At 45.3% G+C, this 25,865-nt stretch overlaps 1 protein-coding gene across 1 annotated transcript; it reads right to left on the reverse strand.

The window, feature by feature from the left end:
- Positions 1–438: 438 nt before the first annotated feature.
- Positions 439–11,224, reverse strand: LOC119379304 (uncharacterized). The gene is made up of 5 exons (XM_037648575.2): positions 11,020–11,224; positions 7,487–7,597; positions 5,403–6,507; positions 3,185–3,643; positions 439–642 (listed from the first exon to the last, which is right to left on the reverse strand). Exons 2-5 carry the CDS (start codon positions 7,567–7,569, stop codon positions 442–444), a joined length of 1,848 nt encoding a protein of 615 aa, XP_037504503.1. The 5' UTR covers positions 7,570–7,597; positions 11,020–11,224; the 3' UTR covers positions 439–441.
- Positions 11,225–25,865: the final 14,641 nt, after the last annotated feature.

Consider the following 25,865-nt stretch of genomic DNA (forward strand, 5'->3'; position numbering starts at 1 on the left):
GTGGTATATAGTAAACGTAAAAATAAAGTAAGTGTAGCCTGAACACACAAAAGAACGAAGTGAATTAAACCGACTACAGATCCCGGTGACCGCGTAACCCAATGCGGATCCCTGCCGCTTGCACTACTCGACCACTCTTGACGCTCGCGCGTTCAAAAGTCCAAAGCATAGTGCCCTACAGGCAACGTTGGTGGCGTCTTAATTTTATTTAACATTGCATTTGCGCACCAAACAACCATCGATCGACGCAATCTTTTTTCCGCTCCAGGTGGCATACGTGATTCGTGCTCGAGGAGATCTCGCTGCAGACTGCGAGGCTGAGGCTGCCCGTGTCAAACCAGCCTACTTCATTGAAACCTCGATCGGAATTTCTCTTTTTGGAGTGATCATCCCGCTCGAATTTTTCTTTTCGTTCTCGGTCCTTTAGTCGTTGGGGAGGCTTTAAATGTTGCTCCGCGACTTGGAAAGATGCGCCAGGATACCGATGTCGTCAATTTTCCAGGCTTCATTGGCACAAAAGCGCTGCAGCTGAGCTTCTATTCCTTTGCAGCCTTCCTCGATGCGCGACGGCAGCGTGGCGATGGACTCGTCCAGCCTGGTCCTGTCGCTGCAGTCGACACGCGCCGCTGCCTCGAGGGCCTCCTGCGAAAGCGAGAGAAAGCACTCGAGAGTGGAAGGACGCGCAAACATCCGGGGCTGGAGAGAGAACGGGGCAAGAAGGAATGGAAACAGAACGCCACACCACACACCGAAGTACAGCGCTTGCAGAAGATCGTTACGTTTTCGTTGATGGCACAATTGCATCGAAAAGGGCGTAGACTGCTGATTGAGCTATTTCTGACTGTCCGCGCTAGTGTAACCTCAAGCGCACGCAAGTCGAACCTCGATATAACGAAGTCGCAGCCGAAAACTTCGTTAAATCGCGAGTTTCGTTAAGTAGGGGTTAGTATATTTCAGCAGTGCAAATAAAGGTTACAACACTCTGGACATATGTCCCCTTGTAGACAACACAATGGGGAAAAGGATCAATAAATTCGGAAAATAATACCACTGTCAAGTGCTTCCTTTACCTTCTTTGTTGGCGTTGAGCCACCAGCACTGACGGCACTTAAGATGATGGCTTTCAATTTCAAAATTGTGGAGAGCGAGTTATATAAGATCCCGTATGTTTCAGCAACAGCCGCCGCCTTTTCGTCGCTCATTACTTCGGCGATAGTTTTGACCTTTACACATGAAGGCATAAAAATTTCCTCTTCCGAGGTGCACCACTCGTCGTGAACAGGAAAGCACAATCTATGCACCAGATCACACTACCAACTGTGCTCGGCGAGCGAACCTATGCACAGCGAGTTAAAACCCTGGTCAGTGATGCTCCGTACTGCGCCAAAGCATTCCCATTCCGAGACATAAAATTATCACTTTCAGGCAATTGTCCCCCGAATGCTTCTTGAAAAAAAAAAAAGAAAAAAAATCTTCCAGAATATTTTTCTGCACAAAGGTACTGCGCTCTAACGCCCGGAGTGAATGGGAAATCGCTCCACATAATTAACCGAAACGAATGTAAAGGGTTATTTATGCTTTTACCTATTACATGCGCCAGAAACGATTGCAGAAGCCGAAAGCACACCGTGACCGCTACGTCTTGGTCATCGTATAGGAATTTCACCATTGCTGAAATTCCCTGCAATATCCCAAAACTTGCCTTTTTTTCCCCTTCAGTCCAAGATGACGGCTAAAAATTCTACGAAAAAGGGAAAATTCCCGGCACGGTACATCACTGTAACTGATCAAAGAAAACGTGCTGGGCGAGCGCTGTTCGTAAACCTACTTCCATTTGGCGCTTTCTTGTTCAAACAGGCCGGTGACGTCATAGCGTTACGCGTTCCTGAGTTTCCGAAGCACTCTGGCTAGCGCAAGAGGAGCGCGCCCGCTGCGTGTTTCATATACGTATACACAAAGATTGCCAACGGTGCGTTTTGCTCCACGGATTGAAGCCCACCGGTAAAAATTTGCGCATTAACGGGCACATGCAAAGCGCTGCTTCTCAGGCCTAAAGCTTTCATTTTCATGGGCCTGTCAACGAGGCTCCTGGTGCGTGCGTACCATGCGCGAGGAGTTCGTTAAATCGGGAGTGTAGCATGAGATAACCTCGTTACACCGCGAAAAAGGACAGATGATTTTCAATGGGGCATATGTTGAGAAATGAAAAAGAATTGGTTAGCTCGAGAATTTCATTAAATGGAGGTTCGTTATATCGAGGTACGACTCTGGGCCGAAATGTTGATCGATACATTTCGATGATATTGTGTAAAGGAGCGCAATATCGTCGAAGCCGGATCAGGCGCTCGCCGGCATTGACATAGCTGGATCAGATGCGGCGAAGAAAACCTACGGACGGAACGCTTCCTGTCGGATAAAAAAATGCAAGCACACATTTAAATTTCAAGGAACATGCGGAGGACGCTAAATAGCGCGCTTTGCGCGATCAGTTCCGATTTCGCCCATGACATTCGATGAAGAATATGCCGAACTACATGTAACTTTTGTGATTTGTAAAAAATAGGTATGCCATAAATTGGTACGCACTACAACTTTGTAATATAAATACCTGCCCTCAAGTCAATCATTAAAAGGTTAATTAATGAGTTTTTGTTAATTAGTGGCAACAGTGTCATTTTAACTGCGGCAAAGTGTTTCCGCCTCGACGTGGAGTGCGTGTGCGAAAACGACAAGAGCCTTACTGTCAGGATTTTTATAAAAATCTGTATTGTCTAAAAAAAAACACCCTGTATATGATCTGCTTGTCAATCCAGAAGTTAAAAAAAAGGTGGATGTTGACTTTAAAACAGTGATGCCATGTGAAAACTATGTATATTCGGTCGACTTCACAAAACCCCTAGCACAACTAAGTATGCGTTTAGTATATCATCTGCGAAAGATTGGCATAATGTGACAATTCCCGTGTCAGCAAGCGTTTGCCTCCTCGTGTTATGAAGAGTTGTCAAAGTGTCTTCAACCTGGCTTTATCAACTGCTCCTCTTTCACTCAAGTGCAAAGTCTTTGAAACGGACGTATTTTACATTCAGCGTCCGCTGACTGCCATGATCACTGCTGCGTCAATACAAAAGGCCGAAGCACAACATTACAATCCACGGAGGTTTAAAACACGCTGACAGTGCCTTACCTGACGGATGTCTTTGGTGGCTACTTGGAGTTGGCCGAGCCATTCTGTCATGCGGGATCGAAAAATCCCCACGTAATTTTCGGGAAAGGCTCGCTCTTTACGCATGTCCCGAAGCCTGGTCAGGAGGTCGACCTGCAGGGCATCGAGTTCCTTTTGAACGACTCCTAACTCAATGGGCTTGACTCCCACCGAAGCCAAGTGCTCACTCAGAGAGCACTGGAGCTTCTCACAGGCGAGGCTCATTTGCCAGATGCATGTGCTGGTGTTGGCCTCGTAAAGGACAAAGTGGCGCAGCAGGCTACAGACGTGCTCATAGCGCTCTAGGCAGCTGGCGGCACCCTGGTAGAGGCGGCTCAGGGACACCTGGTCCCTGGTTGCCTTGTCCTGGCGAGTCAGCAGATCTCCCAGCGTGAGGACACACTGTTCCACGGCGTGCGCCAGCGACAGCCAGTTCTTGTACTAAATGAAAGCGGCAGGGGTGTACACAGGCGCGTAAGCATGACACGACATGTGTAATGCAGCCAGTGTTACTCGATACGCTAACAAAAAAGGAACGCGTTACCGCCCTACGTTACCTCTTAAAAAAGGTAACGCGTTACCGTTACAGCTACCCTAAAAAAGTAACGGACGTTACTTCCGCCGTTACTCTATTGTCAGAAATGTTATTCACCGCATGTCCACTGTGTAGAATCCCAAATAACAGTTTTACAAAGTTGATATTTATAATTCACACAAAACTTCTGTCCCAAACGACAATTTTTGCGGGAAGTACCGATTTAACGAGAATAGGTTGCACAAATGTGTCGTACCACGGCAACAGTAGCGTAGCCAGAAATTTTTTTCGGGGGTTAGGCAGGGAGCCTTAAACCATGCTTTATGTACGGTTGTGCGTGCGTTTGCATGTGTGCCTGTACATACACACATGGAAAATTGAAAGATTTCGTGGGGGAGTTGGGAGGAGAGTTGAACTCCCCACCCCCTTCCACCGGCAACGCCAGTGCTTGGCAATAGTGGAGTGACCTAAAGTCGCCTGTACAGTTACATGTGATGGCTGCTGACTCTGTGGCACATGGTAAATCCATTTTCTCAGTGTGACGTTAAACACAAAATTAGATTTTATCATCAACGCTCTCCTTAAAGAAAACACCACAACTCTCAATGAGCTTACAGTAATTCCGACGGTGCGCTTCTACTAACAAGATAGATGATCAAATAGTCATAAAAATGCTTAAACCGTTTAGTTTTGGTGAAAAAAGATTTGCACACATGCATTTTTCCCCTTTGAAAATCCGCGTACTTGTCTCAAAAATTGCGAGCGTTCATGTGAAGGTGTTCAAGGTCAGCCTCGTTCGCTGAAAATTTGGGTAACTATAGAAACGTGTGTGCCCGCAGTTGCTGATAGAAAGAAGCAAATTTCATTTTGAAAACAAAGTTGATAACCATCGCTAGATTATTACAAGGAGAATTTTCTAATAACTACAGCTTGTTGTAGAAATAAAGCAACAGCTGCATTTCAAAGCTGTCATCGGACAGATTACATCTCTTCTTAATGAATGCGTCCGCACCTACACTAAATGGGCGCTCGAAAGACGCATTGGATGGTACTCTTAACGCCTGATGAAGAAAAATAGCGCGAAAAAACGTATGACGAGACGAAGAAGGTTACAGCACAAGTGCATCTGCTGTAGCCTTCTTCGTCTCGTCCTACGTTTTTTCGCGCTATTTTCATTCATCACGAATTACCAACTCGCCCAACAGTCTATCCGTAACGTCTGGCGGGCCGGCATGAGTACGCCACTGCGACAATAGAACGTTGGGGCGAGCTCTGCAATAGTGGCGCCTATAAGACGAGGGAATTTTGTGTAAAACTTCCGGGATAATAAAAAAAAAGTAACGAGTAACGTGACACCTCACGTTACCGAAAAATGTTAACGTAAGTACGTTACCCGTTACAGTTCCTAAAGAGTAACGAGTACGTTACTAAGTTACCGAAAAAAGTAACGCGTTACCGGTAACGCCGTTACTTGTAACGCGTTACCGCCAACACTGAATGCAGCACACCTGTGTGTGTGGTCACATCAGCAAGTCAAGCGCCACAGATGCTTCCATTATTACATGCTTGTTATTTGCAAGTGCTCCTAATGCGACGGAAGTATTAGATGCACACATTTACATTTTCATGCCTAAGATGGTATAGTAGCGAAAAATTCATACTAACCCAATACGTGGGGTTGGCCAACGGGAAGGGTTCCGATGATGGCGAGCCTCCACTATCGTCTGGCCGCGGCGCCTTCATCAGGTCCGTCTCGCGGCTCAAGTCGGCTATGATTCCTGCTTGCACGGCTTTCACCGTACGCGGCTCGAGTTCGACGCGAATAAAGTCGCTCTCCAGTAGGTCCGTGGCCACCATCACGCTGCACAGTATGCGAGCCCACGACCCATGGAAAGACTCGAGTGCAGTAATGTACACATCAGTCACCGAGAATCGAGTGTCCTGCGACCACGTCCGTGTGAAGGTCGCCAGCAGCTTGCCAACCGTGTCGTTCCATGCCTTCAGCACTGTAGTCTTCGCCTGCAGCACGGCGGCGCTCGACACGCAGCGCTCGGACATAAGAACATCATTCTGTAACTGCGATATCATCTCCGTTTCCAAGCTTTGTCGCATTTCACCCGTACATACGGTAAATAGCTTTTGCATAAGGAGGGCCTCAGAAGGAACCTGTTCTTCATCCACCAGCGACGTGAGGACCTTGAAGGACTTCTGGAACTCGGTGCAGGCGCTGGTTATGTTAACCTGCGACTCTTCAGCCTGCCTGATCCACGTTTCTACGACGGAAGCATCTTGGTAGTTTTCTTTCATAATGGTGAGAATGTCCCTCAGAAGGTTCAAAATGTCACTGACACCCTTGTTCCAGGTAAGGCCGACTTCATTGCAAAAGTGACAGAAACAGGCTATGCAGCTGTTTATTGTAAGCTTCTTGTTTCCAGCGGATCTCTGGAAGTTATGGCCTAGGAGATTTGGAGCGTGCCGGACGTGACCAATGATTGCGTACAGTATCTCGTTCCAGCAGGTCGTTAGTCGGAGATGCATCGACTTCGAGTACAGCTGCAGGTAATCTTCATCTTCGTGGGCAAGCAAAAAAGCACGAATGTCCTGGACTACATGCAGCCACACCTGTATAACCTCCAAGTTCAGGGAGTGCACGGTGGAACAGTATATGTCGCTGAGAATCCTGCGCAGCTCGTCCACGTTGTAGTTTTGCGAGATGGTCTTTACGAATGACGATTCAGGGCCGGAATTGTCGACTGTCTTGTAATCCGACCTGCATAGGCAGCGGGCTATTACACGAGTGGTTCGTGCTGCAATATACGAGCTATGCAGCACATCTTACCCCCCCCCCCCCCCCCCCCCCCCCCGCCTATGCAGCAGTATTCCTTTGACTAGACTGTGTGTCAGACGCCAGGGACCGGTTGAACTCAGTCTAACCAGAGTCAAAAGTATGCGGTCTGAAGAGCTCCTCTTGATCCCCGCCCCTGCGGCCGGCGCTTTGCCACGCTCTTTCTAATTCGAAGTGAGTCCCTGAACACGCGGCCTATACGTGAGGTTTGCTATAATGAATGCGTCCGATGCTCCGGTCGAGTTTTAGACCGCTGGCCTAGTTAGTCCGTAGTCCCACCAATAAAACATAACTGAATCGCACGAGGCAGAAGTGGAAGACGACATTTCCGAATATACGCTGGCTTCTAGTTCAGGTGAAACAGGCAAGCCTTGTCACTGAACTGAAGTGCAACAAACACTTGTACAGACATGTAGGGTATCGCTCCTTTCAATTCTGCTTTTCCCCAACCCAGAACGTCTTCGCAACATGGCGATGCTATACGGCACTAGTATACTTCAATAAAATGTGTTCGTCATTCCCGGTTGTTTTAAGCAAGTGGTCTCAGAGATGGCATAAAATTATAAAGAAGAAATAAGAAGCAGCACCGATACTCCGAGCGAAAAGTTACTAGCGCTTTAGTGTGTAGTGCTCGTGAAGTGCCGACTCGAGTGTTTGAAGCGAAGGCTCGTTTCAAGCGCGGAAGGCGTCGCAACGCGACTGTGCTCGCCGCGAGCACTTTGCGCGATTTTGTAAACACGAAGGGGGCATGCGCTCCGCTTTGATGGTCCTCCGGTGGCGTGCCCACACGCGCGCGTGAAATGTGGGGCGCCAAGCCGACCAAAATGCGCGTGAGGCGCACGTTGGTAAACACGCACGGAGAAGGTCTTTGCCCTCTATCGGCCACGAGAGAGGGGGGGCGTACGTGGTTTCGGCGACGGACGCCACGTCCAGGAGCCCAGGCGCCCCGGAGAGAGAACTCCCGGCGGCCGCGTCCAACCGCGCCATTCTCGCTCCGCCGTGGGGCCTGCTCAAACTGCACAACCAAAGAACCGCGCTTCAGTGACCACTCCCTGTATTGAATGCGCCGTCTTCTTTTCTAAGAACGCATGATGGCTGGCGTGGAGAGCTCTACACATAGGTTTCCAATGTGCACAGAGTACACAGAACCCAGAACCAACATCGTTAAAGTCCAGTGAATCCTAAAACAAGGTAGATTTTAAAAAATAGAACCAATTTCCCTCGTCTGAATTATTGTTTGGATTTACTGTGCCGAACGGATACCAGTGGAAACAGTTCTTGCTCGCCCGATATTATTATTATTATTATTATTATTATTATTATTATTATTATTATTATTATTATTATTATTATTATTATTATTATTATTATTATTATGTTAATTTTCGAATTCCGCGTAAGTTAACCAGAGAGAATAGAACGTTTCATGTACTCGCCTGCTTCTTCCAACACTCTACCGTTCACAGAATACAAAGTCTCTATAATGTTAATTTTCTTGATCTTGACGTTTTTCATAGTCCACAGTCATTGTTTTTATCCGAGCTTTGCACTGTTTTGACATAGTATGGCACAAAGTACAAAGTCTTCCCTACTGCGTCTTTCCGCATAGTTGTATATATGCAATCTAATTTTTCCTTCCCCTTCAATATTTATCGTGTTGTGTTATTTTACTCCTCCACTTTCGTGTTTATTTCTCTTTGTCTACGCATTTTTGCTCTTGTTATTTCTGAGGACTGTCTGTATTGTATTGTATATTTTTATTGTTTTATTTTTGCGTGCGCCTGCACAAAGACCTTACGGTTGTTCCTGGGCACGTTAAATATATGATTTATTATTATTATTATTATTATTATTATTATTATTATTATTATTATTATTATTATTATTATTATTATTATTATTATTATTAATTGTTACTGTGCGCAACAAACCTCTATTTTCTTTTTTTTTTCTTTTTGCAACACTCGCGTCTACGTAGTTGCAACGTTTTCATCTGGAGGCAGGGTCGCGCACTTCTCAGAGAGTCACGAAAAGAAGCGAGGCGGTATCGGAAGCAACGCATAATACGCCAATGCATATTGTGAAGATATTCAAAGTATGGAAGAATTTTGCACAACAAACCGTTCTTGACAACTAACCGCACATAAAGTCAATCGCCCCTGCACACCGAAAACAAGTTCATAACAAGACAACCAAAAGCCCAAATTTCACGTTCAGTGTCTCCTGCCTACATAAAATTTTTATTCCAAGTTGAATATTAGTACATAGGGTGTTTCTTTTTTTATACAATACGGATCTTTTATACAAGCGCTATGACAGTCACGCTCCCGTCGTTTTCGCACACGAACTCTACGCCGAGGCGGAAATACTTGGCCACAGCTAAAGCGACACTGAAGCGACCAATTAACAAAACTCGTTAATTAACTTTCTAATTATCGACTTGAGGGCAGCTTTTTATACGGGAAACTTGTACGCCATCACAATTTATGGCACAACCATTTTTGAGAAACTGTGAAAATTGCACATGATATTCAGCATCGAATTTTAACTGCGACATCAGAACCGCCCGGGAAACGCGGCCGCTCCGTTACGTAAGAGCGGAACTTCCTGTGACGAGGAAGTGACGAAATTTGAATGAAAACGCGTCGCGGCATTGTCGGGTCCTCATTGCGAATAGCGGCCAGCGTACCGAGCCATCAGAAGGTCAACGGGGAGGTCAACGAGGTCAACGGTAGCTTCGAACTAGAGTGTCCGCCCCTGGTAGTGCGGGAGATGAAGCTCTCGTGTTTTCGATGTTCCAGTTTTCGAAAATTCGGTGATGAATATCTCAAGTTACGGGTAACTTTTGTGATTTGAAAGGAAGAATGGGTGTGCTATAATTTGTGTCGGCGTACAACTTTCCCATATACACATTCCTCCGGTCAACAATTAGAAAGTTAATTAACGACTTTTTGTTAATTAATCATTTCAATGTCACTTCAGTTGCGGCAGAGTATATCCGCCTCGACGAAGAGTTCGTGCGCGATGACGACAGGAGCCTGACTGTCATAGCATTTTCTATTAAAAAATCCGTATTCTCTAAAAAGAAAGAAACTGTACTACATCAGGCAATGACTGTCTTCTGACTGTCTGAGCGTACATGACTGTCTTCTTCCCATATCTTTTTTTTTTCTATCTTAATCCGTGAGCTTCAACCCACAATGAACAACTTCCCGCACCAGAAAGGATCTTGGCGAGCGTGGCCGACGGCGTGCTTAAACGAGTGCGTTGAAAACTTTAGCAGTTATATTGTGCTTCACAAGGAAAAAGCTAAATGGTACTCGCATTATTTTCTCGCCTATTGCGATTAATAACAGTTCGTTCGGGCAAGCTTCACCGACGGGACCGGTCTCACGAATTCTTTTTCATGACGCACCCCATGCAGTCAGCATTTGTTGAAACATAACCTTCGAACAAAAACTCGATATTTAAGAGTCCGAGTCCAGATTTCAATCATTCCGGAGATTTTTATCGATATGGTTCTCGAATCCTGACACCAAATCCCCTTCGGAAAGGAGCCCCATATATAGGATGTGAGAAAGGCCTTTTAAATGGCAACATTATCTGATATTTTGTTCACCCACCACCCCCCTGTTTCCACCTGCGTCACTGTCTCGGCCCTTGCGGGACTAAATTTCGTGATTGCGGCCCGCTAGCCGAGGTTAGTTTGAGACCCTTGATAAGGGGAAATGACTACCAATACGCTTGTATTTACAAATGACTACAAATATGCCTGCCCGCGTTTCGCTTTAAAAAGGACATTAGTTCAATATAATCTGAAAAGAGGAAACCGGGCGGGGCAGTTGCCTGCAAATTTCACGAGGCTAGATCCGCCGGCAACCTACAACATCCTCATCCTCTCTATATTCCGTTTCGTGTTCATAACCTGTCGCAGAAAGACATGAAGCGAATTTGCTCAAGTATGCATCAGTACAAGAACCTAGAGGGTCAAATACAAACTGACAATGCTGACGCTTCAGCCAAGATACTAAAACTTCATCAAGACTGGTGCGAGCCTGGACATACACGGCCTCCTCAAGTAGCCACATTGTCTTCAAATAAAATTACATATATAAATAAATGAATGAATTAATTAATAAGTGGACCAAACGCACACTTGTATTATCGTTGAATACCAACAAGCTTCAAGCTAAGCAAACCAAGCATATTCGTGATCTCACTTAAACAAACCGAAGCATTGATATGGCTGAGAGGCGGCATTTCGTTCACCATGACTTCGTCATTTGTCATAACGGCGCGAGATTAGCCAACGGATGTCGCACATCCGCAGCCCTGGAGGTTACCGGGGGGCCTACACAGCCGATCGCTTTGTGACAGCACTGTCCAACGCCTTGACTTGCGGGAGTAAGAAACAAGACGCCCAGTGTGTGTACTCACGGCTCTGTCCAAGCCAGGCGGGCATGCGCGCTCCAGAAGCCACGAGGCGCTGATCACGCCCTCGAACGCCCGCGCTGCTTCTCGACATACGAGAGAATATAAGATGTCAGAAACATAGGGGTCAGAAATTTCGCCCAGCGGAGACATATTTGGTAGTCCTTAAATGCAAGAGGCCGGCTAAGACAGGTTTATCAAAGTGTAGTATAGTGTAGATCCTTCAAGCTCTGGCACACACCCACGCTGAGGGATTGGCCAAGAGCCGAGTAGTTCTAAAAGAAAATTCTTAAAGTTAGATTTTGTCTATTTAACGATAAAAGAAGTGAAAATGAGACAAAAATTGAAAATATGAAAAATAGATTAATACGAAAGTACGGATATAAATGTTGAAGCGGAGAATTTGAACCAAAAAATAAATCAGGTTGGAGGGGAGAAAAAAAAAAGACCCTACGTACCTGCTCGCTTTCGCCTTCTTTGTCTTCTACGCTTCCCCAACCTACATGTACCCCCATGGATATTGGGGTACAAAATGCGTTCACAGACGCCAGGTCTTGAAGAAAACACGGGACTGCCAATTGAAAGCATTTTGCTGTTTTTGGTCCCGTATACGTTCTGTGCCTCTATAGTATACGTATTTTTATCGACTACATTTTCCAGCGCGACATACTTGGCTATACTGCGGTCGAATTGTTCACTCAGGCGACCACTGCTTTGTTCTGGGCAGAAAAGTATACGTGACAATGCTGTGGAAGCCTCCGTGAATGAGACGCGTTCAAGTTAGCATACAAAGCCTGACGAAGTGCCCTTGTAGGCACCGTAAAGAGGGCTCTGGATTAGTTTTGACTGCGCGGCGTTTTCTTAACGTGTACACAATGCTCGGTACATGATAGCATCTGCATTCACCTCTCACGGGAATACAGCTGTCACCGCCAGCCATCAAACCCGCGCCCTCGTTGTCGGCAACAGAACCGTTAGCCGACGACCCACCACTTTTTGTGACGGCTATATATGAACGGCTCGCATGTACACAAGAAATGTTTGCGAACTTTTCCGAAATTACTTGGATCACAGCGACAGGCGCTACAAAATGAGTCAGGCTGAAAAATTAGAATATCAATTAACAAAAATGACTAATTACTAGGGGTGTGCGAATATTCGAAAGTTTCGAATATTCGTCGAATATTACATTCGAAATATTCGTATTCGATTCAAAAATCGTGTATTCGAACAGTTTCGAATATGCGATAACTTCGAATATTCGAAAAATTCGAATATTCGATTCGATTATCATGCATAAAATAACTCGTCTTCCACATTTCTGCGTTCGTATAGCTAAAAACGTTGCCGAGAGGAGCGATAAACATCGTAAGTACACGGAGGCACGATATCTGCTTGCGACGAGCGTCCCAATACGTATGATTTATTGCTGGTGCAACTCCGACGTGCAGCGCTGTTGGCGATCAAGTAACCGCACATTTTCAATATTATGCGGCCGTAACGTACCGCACTACCACTCGTTCACTTTGCGGGACCACTTCTGAAGAAAGACAGTGACCCATGTGACTGCTGGCGGACTGTAGGCACCTTCAGATACCCCAGTCTGGCAAAGCTTTGACCCATGTACCTCCCTATACCACACACTTCTGCTCCAAGCGAGCGTGCCTTTTCAGTGGCAGGGGGGGGGGGGGGGGGGTGGTTGTGTCTGTTAGAAGGGAGCGCCTGCTGCCTGATCATGTGGAGCAACTCATATTTCTTCATGATAACATCTAGTCATTACTTTCATTGTGCCGTGATATTTGCTTGCGTTGTGATGTGCATTGTGCTAGCCTGGACATTGTGTTCTGGAGATAGCAGTGTATGTTGTGTTGCCAGTCAGGCTGTTAATGTTTTTTTTTTTTTTCAAATAGCTACACGTTAAATAAAATATTGTTACTGTGGAGGCATTTTTCCTTTGATATTCGATATTCGATTCGATATTCGAAGGTGGATATTCGTATTCGATTCGTATTCGAAAAATTTGATATTCGCACACCCCTACTAATTACTTTTAACCAGGACGGAGAGACGATTGAACCTTATGGAAGAAGGGAAGTTATTCATATAGGGAGTCTATTTCCGATGAGCGAGCGCCCCCCCCCCCCCCAAAAAAAAAAAAGATAAATAAATAAAAGCGACGGTTTGCTGCCTGGTGTGCAATCGCTACTCAAGCGGTCTCCCTTAGAGCGCCGCCCCGCCACGCTGGTCTAGTGGTTATGGCGCTCGACTGCTGACCCGAAGGTCGCGGGATCGAATCCCGGCCGCGGCGGCTGCATTTTCGATGGAGGCGAAAATGTTTGATGCCCGTGTACTTAGATTTAGGTGCACGTTAAAGAACCCCAGGTAGTCGAAATTTGCGGAGCTCTCCACTACGGCGCCTCTCATAATCATGTCATGGTTTCGGGACGTTAAATCCCATATATTATTATTATAATGCCGAAAACACTGCAAGAGGAGTTTTCTGTCCTGATGAAACAGGTCATTGAGTGGCGTATCACAGTCTGTGCGGTTCTTGCAAGGCGCCACTCATTTCTCACGAGAAGGAACAGCGCGGCCTTTCAATCAACTGGTTCTTTCCTCGACACAGGGGAGGGGGTACCTTTGCAGCAAGGCCTCCTTCCCTTGTGTGCCCGTTGCCATGGCTTCTTTGTTGCAGCGTGCGTGTCGACGAGCGAGGAGTCAACTGCTTTTGTCTTGCGCATCTGCCATGTTTGCTGCTGCCGCTCTGCCGGGCACGTGTCGGAGCTGAAGCCGCAACGGCACGCCACGCCTGTCAGACAATTTGTTTTGGCGAGGACGCAACTGCGCGGACGAGTTGTCGCGTGCACGCCGGCGAGACTGATCAACTCTCGTCTTCGAAGACTCACCTGATCATGTGGCAACCGGGCGCCGCTATCGCGTGTTGCCCGTGTGACCAGGTTTCAATAACGGAGCGGCAGCCCCACGTTTTCTCAGCCTCAGCCTTCGTTACGACAGGACAGACGAAATATTCATGCCAGTTGTGTTATCGCTGCAGAAAGAAATGTCTCCGCTTAAACCGAGCGCATGAGTCCGCGCGGTAAAGCTACACACTGCACCCAGCCGGGATCATGCATCTGTTGTATTCCATCTGTTGTATGGAAACACGTATATCATATTCTTTATGTTCAATTATTTGTCAATACTAAAAATCACGTGCACCAATTTTTCGTTTCTGAATCATGGTTTCGTGTTTTCCTTACAAACTACACTCAGTATAGTAAGATCCCGATTTCTCTTCTATTTTAGCCCTGTTTTGCCAGCTTCGTTTGTGTTTTCTTTCCTACCGTTTCCAGGCAAAGCGCGCTGAGTGATTGATGAGAAGCGAACGTGCGTACCACGAGGAAGCCAACCAGGACTCAGGCCTTTGCTTACCGTACGCCCTCCGTGGTGTTGCTTACGGTGTACCTGAGTCTAAGTACAAGGGTACTTTACGAATTTGACCCCATTGAAATACGGCCGCCGTGGCCGGGAATTTATTTTGCATCCTCGAGCTCAGCAGCGCAACACCTTAGCCACACCAGGCGTCATTCCGTAATAAACGTGATACATATAAGCAAACATCGAAGGTTGATGCTTGCAGCGCCTTAGTTTCTAGGGGCTGTTACGCGACGTCGTATGCAATGTCAGGGAATTTGCGAGCTCCGTCAGGTGTGTGTTGCGGCGTACCTTGAAAAGGCGCGACGCATAGCAGATTAAATCGAGCGCCGGCGGATGAACTCCCGGCACGTGCAGAAGGGCTCCATAGAAGCGGCACGCCTCTTCCCTCCTGTTAACGTCCTCTGGGTAACGTCTCTGAAAGAAAAAAAAGAAAGTACGTATAGAAAGAAACGCAGATATGCAACTGTATGCAGCGCATCTGTACTGCAATGATTCACACAACTTGTTCGCATACTTGCGCAGCACCATCTTGATACTGAATTGCAAATGTCCAGCGACAGCTATGTGATGCAATACTACTACTACTACTACTACTACTACTACTACTACTACTACTACTACTACTACTACTACTACTCTTAATAATAATAATAATAATAATAATAATCAATCAATCAATCAATCAATCAATCAATCAATCAATCAATCAATCAATCAATCAATGATTTATTTAACGTGCCCAGGAACAACCGTAAGGTCTTTGTGCTGGCGCACGCAAAAAAAAAACAATAAAAATAAACAATACAATACAGACAGTTTTCAGAAATAAAAAGAGCAAAAACACGTAGACAAAGAGAAATGAACACAAAAGGGGAGGAGTAAAATAAGACAACACGAGAAATATTGACGGGGCATAAAAAATTAGATTGCATATATACAACTATGTGGAAAGACTGAGAAGGGAAGACTAATAATAATAATAATAATAATAATAATAATAATAATAATAATAATAATAATAATAATAATAATAATAATAATAATAATAATAATAATAATAACAATAACAATAATAATAATAATAATAATAATAATAACAATAATGTATCGTTTATTTACTGTGCCCAGTGTTTAATATTATTTCGGAAGAGCGGTGAAAACAAAGAAATGACAAGCGAGCGTGGACCCGAGAGCTCGCCCGCATTCTCAGCAACAAGCATTCAGGTTTACGTCGTGATGTGCTCATTATGATTTATCGCATGCATATTCGCCCGATATTAGAGTTCGGCTGCGTCTTGTTTTCTGGTGCACCTGCCTACAAGCTTCGACCACTGCTTCTTCTAGAACGCGAATCATTACGTTTATGTCTTGGACTTCCTAAATTTGTCGCAAATAATATTTTATACAAAGAAGCGCGCCTGTCTTCTCTTCTTACACGGTTTCACATCCTAACAGTACGAGCTTTCCTAAAGATATATGCATCACCACTGAGGAGGTCGCAGTTTATTTTTATTAATCAACCAACGTCATTTTTTAACCATCAGTGGTCAAGATTATAGTGCCCACAAATCATTTTTGCGCAGAAACTATTGGAAACATTATAAGTGCAGCTCCGTGAAGTACTTATCCTAAACAGATCTGTACAAACAATTAGAATAGAATTTGACGATATATTTCCCAAGAATTGCAAACATTTGCCCAATAGGTATACTTAAATTGCATTTTGGAAGACCATTTGTCAAATTTATAAACAACCATCGTGATAGCGACTGATGCTTCAGTTTGTGAAGAAAAGGCAGGGGTGTAAATTGCGTCATTATCTCTGGATTGGTCTTTTTCAATTCGTTTACCGGACTTTACGCCTGTTTATCCCGCGGAAGTGCTTGCAATTGTTTTAGCTTTACGCAAATAACCCTTATCAGCAGGGGCGTAGCCAGAAATATTTTTCGGGGGGGGGGGGGGTTCAACTACACTTTATGTATGTTCGTGCGTGCGTTTGTATGTGTGCGTGCCTATATACGCAAGCAAAACTGAAAAATTTCGGGGGGGGGGGGGGTTGAACCCCCCCAATCCCCCCCACCCCTTGGCTACGCCCCTGCTTATCAGTATCAGAAGCCGTCATTCTGACAGACTCTCTGTCTGTCTGTTCTTCATTAACTGCATAAAATATTTCAAATACTTTAGAAGTATTTTATTCTCTTATCCTAAGACATTTAGGTCTTATTCGCTTGATGTGGGTACCAGGCCACAAAGGTTTAACCCTCAATGAATATGCGGATGCACTAGCAGCAGCATCACACGATGGCCCCATAATTTCTACATTGCCGACGTTGGCGCTTGTCTTTTTTTTTTTACCCAGATTTAAATAAACAAGATGGTCTCTACTTCGGCTCCGCTTCCTAGTTTTCAACTCCCAGGAACCGCTAGGAAGCCTTTGCATTGGCGCAATTAAAAAGTATAGTACGAGACACAATGAGCAGAAAAAACAAAATGAAAATAGTGGGACAGAGATACAAACAGGGAGAAAGAGAACGATGATGCGGGCGTAAAAGTGAATAAATCATAGATATGGTTATTTGCTTTTGAACAAAGCACAGGGAATGAATCTTGAAAGATGTCAATGTAGGCAAAATATTCATCTAATGCTCTTTTCCTTATTTTTTGTTTTTATTTAAGTCGTAGGGCAGTGACTACACAACAAGGCCACGCAGAAAACTCAACGCTGCATGGTGTATTTTTACGGCACGCAAACTTGTAGAGATTGAAGAAGCTGTGGGCTCTGTATAGGGCCGTGAGCCACCTTATATAAAGGCACAAGAGGCCTTATTTGTCAAGACGTATTTTTGGGCTAGTTGGTTCATACTCGAAGTAAAACAGCGCCAGTGAAAACAAGGTACCAGACGAGGAGGAACGACACGTACACAAGGCGCACTAAACACTGGAAGTTTATTCAGTAGTTGCGCAGAATAAGTGCCGGCTGTGCATGAATAAAGAATATTATTCGATACCACAGGATGCCCTTCTTACTAACGCAGCGGAATGCATTGACAACTACGCGGCGGTGGCATTCCAAAATGCTTCCGGCATAGCCGTAGGCTCGTTTTTTGGAGCTGCTAAGCACCTACTATGGTTCCACTTATGTAGAGTGGAAGAGGGAAATCTTTTTACAAAAGTATGGTGTCTGCATAGGATCATGCATTGCCCCGATATTGAATGACATCTTTTTGGCGAAATTAAACAGATTGCTGCAACAGCGCCTGATATCAACGACAGTGTTACGTGTTTTTAGATTCGTTGATGATTTTTTCATAGTTTTAGAATGTGACGAGGAAGACTTGCAGAAGCAGTCTTCCGATATAATTTCCCTTTCTTCGTCAGTGCTTAGCACCTTTGTGACTCACGAGCTTTCGGTTGACATCTTTTTCTAAGTTTTAAGCTTCCTCGATTTCGGTCTTCGGTTTTCATCTAAACACGACTGCTGGGCATTCCATCCTAGAACTAGAAACATGTTTTACGTTTCGTTCTTCGCATTCTAAGCTCGTCAAGCGCAGTGTCGTTTATTCATCCTTTGACAATGCCTTAAAGAAATCATGCGTTCACCGGCTGCGAAGTAGTTTTGACGACCAGGTTCGCCGTCGAACTGACGCGGGGAACCTGCGAGAAATTCTGTCTAGCGTTGCAGAAAAAATGCTCAAGTTGAAAAAGCAAGGCGCTAACGCCAACCGTGCGGGTGCGCAAGAATGTAGTACAAAGAATGCCTCCGATATTCCATACATACATTCCGTTTCGCATAACTTGAAAAAAGTGGCGGAACGGGCGAGAGTAAAGGTGGTGTTTATCACACCCGACAAGCTTGTAAAAATGTGTCGAGCGGTTAATGAAGGCAGTAAGAAACCTGTGTGCCTTAAGAAGCATCGTGACAGGTTTGTACAGTGCGCTGAAAATGTGGTTTACGCAATTCCTTTGTCTTGCAGCGCGTCATACATAGGACAAACAGGAAGATGCCTAAATGACTGCAGATTGAAAGAGCACAGATACAACACAACAAAAGTGGTGTCAGGGCATCTAGGTACTCGTTGTAGGGACTGCGGATGCGCACCTCGACTTGAAGAACACTAGCATCGTGTCCAAATCAACTGACATAATAACAAGGAAGGCTGTTGAAGCCCTAGAGATAAAAAAGCTCGGCGAATCCTGTCCAGCATGCCATATGTTATGCTCTCAGAGAAAAATGTCAGATTTCTTACAGCACCCGTTTTGAATGCGCAGTAGGAGTGACCATGTGATGCTTTATCATATCGCTTGCAGTTTCCTATCTTTTGTTTATTCGTGCACAGCCGGTACTTATCCTGCGCAACTACTGAATAAACTCCCGGTTGTTATATAGTGTGCCCTGTGTGCGTGTAGCTCCTCCTCGTCTGGTCCCTTGTTTTCGCTGGCGCTGTTTTACTGCAAGGTCTTATTTAGTACGTCATGAGTCCAGAGGCCGGAATCGAGTTATATATCGGAATTGCTTTAGATACGGCCACGAGAGAGGCAAGAGTGGTGCTTGAAGATAGATGCATACATTCATTCTAGACAGGTTCAATGAGGGCTTGTAAGCGGAGACACATAGTAGAGTACAGTTTCAAAAAGGCAGCAGGGGTGTGGAAGTCACCCGATGTTTGACAAGCAATACCAAGGACTCGAAGGGCCCGTTGTTTCACACATATAACGTGGGAAGAGTATGTTATCAAGATAAACACTAATGTCTTATTGACCCTGGGCATTGGAACATCGCGATGAATGTATGAGGATTGTACATGGCGTATCTTCTGCGAGTCACTTAATACCATAGTTATGGAAACATGTAAAAATTGTACATGGTGCATCTTCTGCGAGTCACTTAATACCATAGTAATGGAAGCATATAAAACTAGCTTGCAGTTTCTGAACCAGTTTTAGAGCGAGGAAATCTCATTCTGCCGCATACGAACAAGAAATAGTGGACGCGACATACGTGGCCAATTTCTTGCGCCTACGAATGATACTTTTTTAGAGCTTGTCAGTCGCTATCTTTAAAAGAAGGCTAAAGTGAAACAATGAATCGGTTTCGATTGGTAAATTGTACTCTGAGAACTCTAATGTCGTTAATTTCACCATCATACGTTTATAAAGAGATTAGGAAATGAAGGTCGAAGTTTCATTTTTAAATTTGGCGCCGAAATCTCCGTGTGTGACGTCACAGATTTCAAAGTGCATTTTTCGTATTTTGGTGACATTGCCTCGACGAAATTTTCGGAAACTTGGTATGCTAAGTCTATGGCCCCCTCAGGGGACAATCTACTTCATTTTTACCGATCAGGAACTACGCATGCCCTAGCAGACGCCTTCGAAATCTACGATGTCAAGGCGTTTGGTGCGGGAATTCCAAGGTGGCGTCGCCACTCGTCTTTGCTTTTCGCGCATCTTATCGCTTACCACGCGTCTTCTCGCGGTAAGAGTGGTGCTTTCGGTACTGTGAAATTGTAATTTACTAACACGATAAAAATCGTTTTTCTCTTTAGTGTCCCTTTAAAGCTTGACATATATCTCGCTTTTTAGATCTCGAACTCCACCTTGGACGCAAACACATCTGCTGGGCCTATGCTCCCCAGTCCAAGAAGCAACTTCTGCCCTTTTCGATCATCAGCACATTCAAGGACAGTTACGCGCGCTGTTGCACTCGGCGCAATGAAGAACGCCCTCTCCCGCAGCTGCCTACCCAGGATCGACCGCAGCTTCGATGACCGACTTAGAGCCTCAAGTATAGTAGATTCCCGGAGCCCCGAAATAAAAGAAAGGCCTCAACTCGACAGATCGAAATCAGTTGCCATACCCTATGTTCATGCAGTTTCGCATCGAATCAAAAAAGCCGCTTGGAGAGCAGGTGTGTGTGTGTGGTGTTTTCTGCCCCGAATAAACTTTCATCTTTGTGCAAACTCGTCAACAGAAATCCCACCGACTTCAAATCCTGCGAGAAGAATCACCCTCCGCCCTATGTACAGTGCAAAAAAGAGATCGTATATGAAATTCCCACGACGTGTGGCAGATCGTACATCGGCCAGTCGGGACGATGTCTCAATGATCGTCTACGAGAGCACGCAAACAGCGTCAAGAACAAGCACGGTAGCAATTTAGCTCTCCATTGCGCAGACATAGGTGCTCTCCGCTGCTGAGAAAAAGACAAAGTGTTGCGCCGATACAAGGACAATCTGGCACGTGAAATATTTGAAACGTACACCATGATGTGCAAAGGCGCGGTTTGTGTCAGTGCTCCTTCGCTCACCCTAACAGACAAGGAATTCCGATATCTCTGACAATAATCAGAAGCATCTTGGTCTAACGTCATCGTCACACCCATGCGCATAAATCATTTTCCTTTCCTGTTCCCCTTCCCTCCTTTTCCTCGCCCTATTTATATACGTTAACGCACAATAAACCAACTGTTGGCAGTCAGCGCCCCTCCTCGTTCTCGCTCCATGTATTTGTGTTCATTAAGCGCTGCGTATTCTAATGGATATATCTCTCAGTTCCCTCGTTGAACCGATGGGTCTATTATTCTCTGAAAATGTTTGCGGTTGGGTTTATCTCTCCCTTTGCGGTTGGGAAGAGGGGCTTGGAGCAGTGAAACTCCGCCTGAGATGCACTGTATCTCGGACCATTGGTACGCGGCGCCTCTGAAAGGCCTCGCATATGACAACCCGACCAGACAGGTGCTGCAACAAGAGCGGAGGGCGTACACACGCGCACCATTTTATCGAGGCAGAAAGGAGTGACGAAGAAAAAAATAATAAAAGGAAACTGCCAGCGCGCTGCTCTTGGCCCATTTGTTGTTTCCCGGCGGCTGCAGCTTGCCAAACACTGAGCTCACGCGCGCCCGCAGAGTCGGCTCATCGCGGCATAGTCATGGGTATCGTTGGCTGTCGCGTCGAGCGCTCGTGGCCCTTGCCTGCTCAGCAGCAAGTCAGTAATATATATATATATATATATATATATATATATATATATATATATATATATATATATATATATATATATATATATATATATATATATATATATATATATAAGTATGAGAGGTGGCACTTCAAGAAAACTTAATTTATTACGTCGACGTTTCGGTCAGAGCTCTGACCGAAACGTCGACGTAATAAATGAAGTTTTCTTGAAGTGCCACCTCTCATACTTATACGGCAACCAAAGGCAACCACTCCTATATATATATATATATATATATATATAAGCACACGGGTGTTATTTGCATTTCGCTACCCAACGAAATGCGGCCGCCGTTGCCGAAGTCGAACCCGTGCGCACGAACTTATAGCAGCGTGACACCCCACTTGCTAAGCTACCGCGGCGGATAACACAAAGCATCCATCCAAAGGAAATGACGAATGTCCGAAGGAAGTTTCCAATGCAATGATACATCGTCTAGATGTAAAGGGACACCGGCCGAAATGCGAGACAACACGCATGCAAAATTATTTGTGGCAATGCGATTACATCAATTACACAAAACGAAAAACCCTGCACAATATAATAATAAAAATGACGTATTAAGAAGTAGCGAAACAGAGAATCTCAAAATATGTAAAGTCAGTTTGATGGAAAACAATGTTTGAGCTGATATTTAGACGAACGTAGGGATGAGGCACACGCATGGCAGATTATTCCAAAGTTTTATGGTGGGAAAGAAGATGCCATTTTCTCAAAGCTAGATTGATATAAGAATAAAAGCGACCTTAGGCATCTAAGTCTTTCGCCTTAATAATAACGTGTCCCTAAAAAGAATATACGAAATTCGATCGTACCTTAGATGCCAATAAATGCCGTACATGAAGTGATGAGCGCCATGTTGCGAGAAAACTTTAAGTGGAGATCCACTTTAAAACCGACGAATGAAATATGCTTACTGACAGACAAAAAAGACCATCGAGGAAGAATTTAGGAGAGAGCAGAAAAGGGCGTCAATATGCGCCACTAGCAGCAACGGCTCCGTTTTAGAAAGATGGGAACAGAAGGCAGGGCCCACTATAGAATAAATGTAGCTTAGTAAAACTTGTTGTTGGGCTATGGTTGGTATGGTCAGAGGCAGGACAAGAGAAGGTTATTTCCCGATTACAAGTTATAACTTTCAAGAACTTATCTAAATATCATGAACTGGGTTTTTTTGTTCCGTTTATAATGAAACTGTTAGCATTACACAATTCAATGGTTTTTGTTAAATTATTATTTTTTTTATTTTTATTTTTTATATTTTTTATATTTATTTTTTTTATATTTTATTTTTATTTTTATTTTTTGTTAAATTATTATTATTATTTAGTTTTGAAATTAGCAATGGTAAAAACTTATCAGACAAGAAAATAGTGGTATCATTAGCACCCCTTGGGCTGATTGAAAAAACACATCCTGCGGAAAGCTGACACGGCTATGAACTGCTCTGCCAAATTTACAGTCGTGCGCGCCGCGTAATGGCCACAAGCGGAGCGCGAAGTTGCCGTTTCCCCAGGCACCCTCTTTTCAAACAGAGGCCGGTTCTCACTCTCGTCGGTGGGCGGGGCGTCTGTCCGCTGTACGTCGCAAGAGACATAGCATGCTTATTGGCCGATAGCCGACGTAAATCGAGAGCGGCGTTCGGATCAGATGCGCTTCTTGCCGCGGGGTGCCGCCACTTGCCGGCGCCGCACTCCTCAGTACACGGTAGCCGCACTCGCGCAAGCGAATCACAGCGGGAGAGCGATCGCGTTTCATGACGCGCGCTGGCGTAACTTCTTTCCCCCATGCCATCCCTCCCTGTCTAGCTTCCAGTGCGCTCGTCGGCACGAGAAAAGAGAGAAAGCGCTGGGAGCGTTCGCCAAACCCCCGTAACTCCGCTGATTCTTGACGGATTCGAGAAATTTTTGCGGCAATCGATTCGGGAGGCAGTACACTCCGATACTGAGGCCATTAGATCATTACTTGGAAAAGTGGTTCATGACCCCTTTAATAATATTGCTTACAGGATGACTTCCACCTGTAGGTACTGTTAGTGAATTGAGAAGCTTTTGTTAACTAATAACTTCAATGTAATTCTAGCTGCGACAAAGTATTTCCGCCTCGACATAACGTTCGTGTGCGAATACGACAGGCACCTGACGGAGATATCACGTTTATAAAAAAAAAAGAAATCTGCATTGTCTAAAGAAAGAAAGTCCTGTATGTAAATGCTGCGATAAACAATGTCCACAGGAAGTTTCCAGTGCAGTGATACATCGTCTAGATGTGAAGGGACACCGGCCGAAATGCGAGACAACACGCGCGGGCCCAAACCTCGATCTGCGGGAATCACGTGTTCCCCCCTTTCCTCGCCATGCAGACGCAGTTTCTGGTCGATAACACCCGCTTCTCGTCCGCTTCTCGTCCCTTTCTCCTGGTAAACACGTAGCTACATTTTTATGCGCGGTTAATTAGCTCCCACGCTTCGTATTGAGACGGCATACGCTCGGCTCCGAGTGTGTACAATGCTCTTATAGACTTGTAATGGCAACGGCACCTTAGCAACAACAAAAAAAAAATGAATTGGTCATGTCCGCGTGCACGAACACGAACAAGTTAAGCGAGCATGATCTATTTGTTTACCGCGGCTTTCGTAATGCCGGTTTCCGCGAGCCCCGATCCCATTGTTATGCCGGTAATGAGCCGCGCGAACCACTCGGCGTGTGAATGGCCGCGGTGCACGTTTATATACCATAAATGGGGCTTGCTCCGTACCACTGCTGTGCATACACGGTGAAATTTTTTATGAGGAGCGCTGCTTCATTACGGAGCTCTCAAATAATAAGCATTTCATCGTTTGCGTCTAAATTGGTGTGAACAGAACAGAAATGCGCAATCTATGCCCGTATCTTATTGAACATTATTACTGCTGTCCGGGCCAATTTCCCTGGCATTTGCAAAAAAAGACGCGTTGTTAGAAAGTACACAAACTCGAAAAGTTATTTATGGGGTTACACTTATTAAAAGGCCACTGACGCCAATTCTCGAAGCTGAGTTTACTCTGTCATACATATCTCCTGTATACAGAGACGGCTCTGAGCAAGTGTAAAGCTCGGGAAACGCTGATATTTTATTTTCACATTAAAGCCAATTCCGCATGGCGCATCTACTGACATCGACAATAGCGCGACGTCAGGCTGCAGTATTAATTCTGATGACTTCACGCACGAGTATGGTTAGCCATGATGAAGTCAGGAAGGAAAACGCAAAATGGCCGCTTGCGCGTCACCAACGTAGCCATGCATGAAGCGGAGCGGCTGTGGAGACGTCGCGATATTTTGCGCGAAAGAGAGCGACGTTGGGCTAATTGGTGTTCCGTGGTTTGAAGTGAAAAACAGCGCGTGCAACAAGGACAGATTGAGAAAGACACCACGAGCGCCGACTAACAGCGCTTTTCTTCATTGCATCGAGGTAATATACAGAAACAAGAACAGCCTGTCCCGCATGCGCGCCACCACGAAGTCAAATCTTAACAAAAATGATGAAGGCGTCTCTTTTAGTCATGATTAAAGACTTCTAATCTCAAGATGGAGAGGCCTATGAAGAGCCTTCCAAGTACAGGATAGAGATACAGGCGCCATGATGACACATGAAGTACCCGTTTGTGAATTGCGTGTGCTTCCACTATCAGCCGCATGTGTATACGATATCCCGTTGTCCCGCAGGAAAACCTAGGCCAGTCGATGCCTCAACACTCAGGAAACACGACAACAATCGTCGCCAGAAGCAGGGGATTAATTCGGCTCTTCACTGCGAAGACTTTTGCTGTTTTCCCACCAGACTTTCGCGCATGTAGGGTCTTGGGCAGACACCGCCATGTTATCGCCAGTTATCGACACTGCAACAGAACGCCCTGCATGGTCCGGTGAGGCGGGTGCGGCGACACAAGTGACGCCATCGATAGGCAGTGGTGCCGTATCAGATGGTAACATGGCATCAGAAGTGTCGAAACACCCAAGGCGTCCGCGGTGCAATAGAGTTGAAAGGCAGGGAAATGGATTGCACACGCTAACTGTACCGAGATTATGAGCAAGTGTGAGGCGGCAAAGGGAAGTACAAGGCAAAGGCGACACGCACAGTCTTCATACGTGTAAAAAGGACAGTTTAATCGGGGACAGAGTCGGAGGAGGAGGAGTAAGGGGACAACGGAGGAGTAAGGGGAGACGACGACTTCAGCAATGACAACAACTTTACAAGGTCGAGGGAAGTCTTTCTGGTACTCAAGGTGGGTTGTACGCAGTCGACAGCGTGGAAAGGAAGCTTGATCCAGAGACGATATGCATAGCATTTACTGTTGACCATCTTGCTAGCGATTCTCATTGGGATGCTGCAGATTCGTGAGATATCGGGAA

Source organism: Rhipicephalus sanguineus, chromosome 1, assembly GCF_013339695.2.
Source record: "Rhipicephalus sanguineus isolate Rsan-2018 chromosome 1, BIME_Rsan_1.4, whole genome shotgun sequence".
Classification (NCBI taxonomy): Eukaryota; Metazoa; Arthropoda; class Arachnida; order Ixodida; family Ixodidae; genus Rhipicephalus; species Rhipicephalus sanguineus.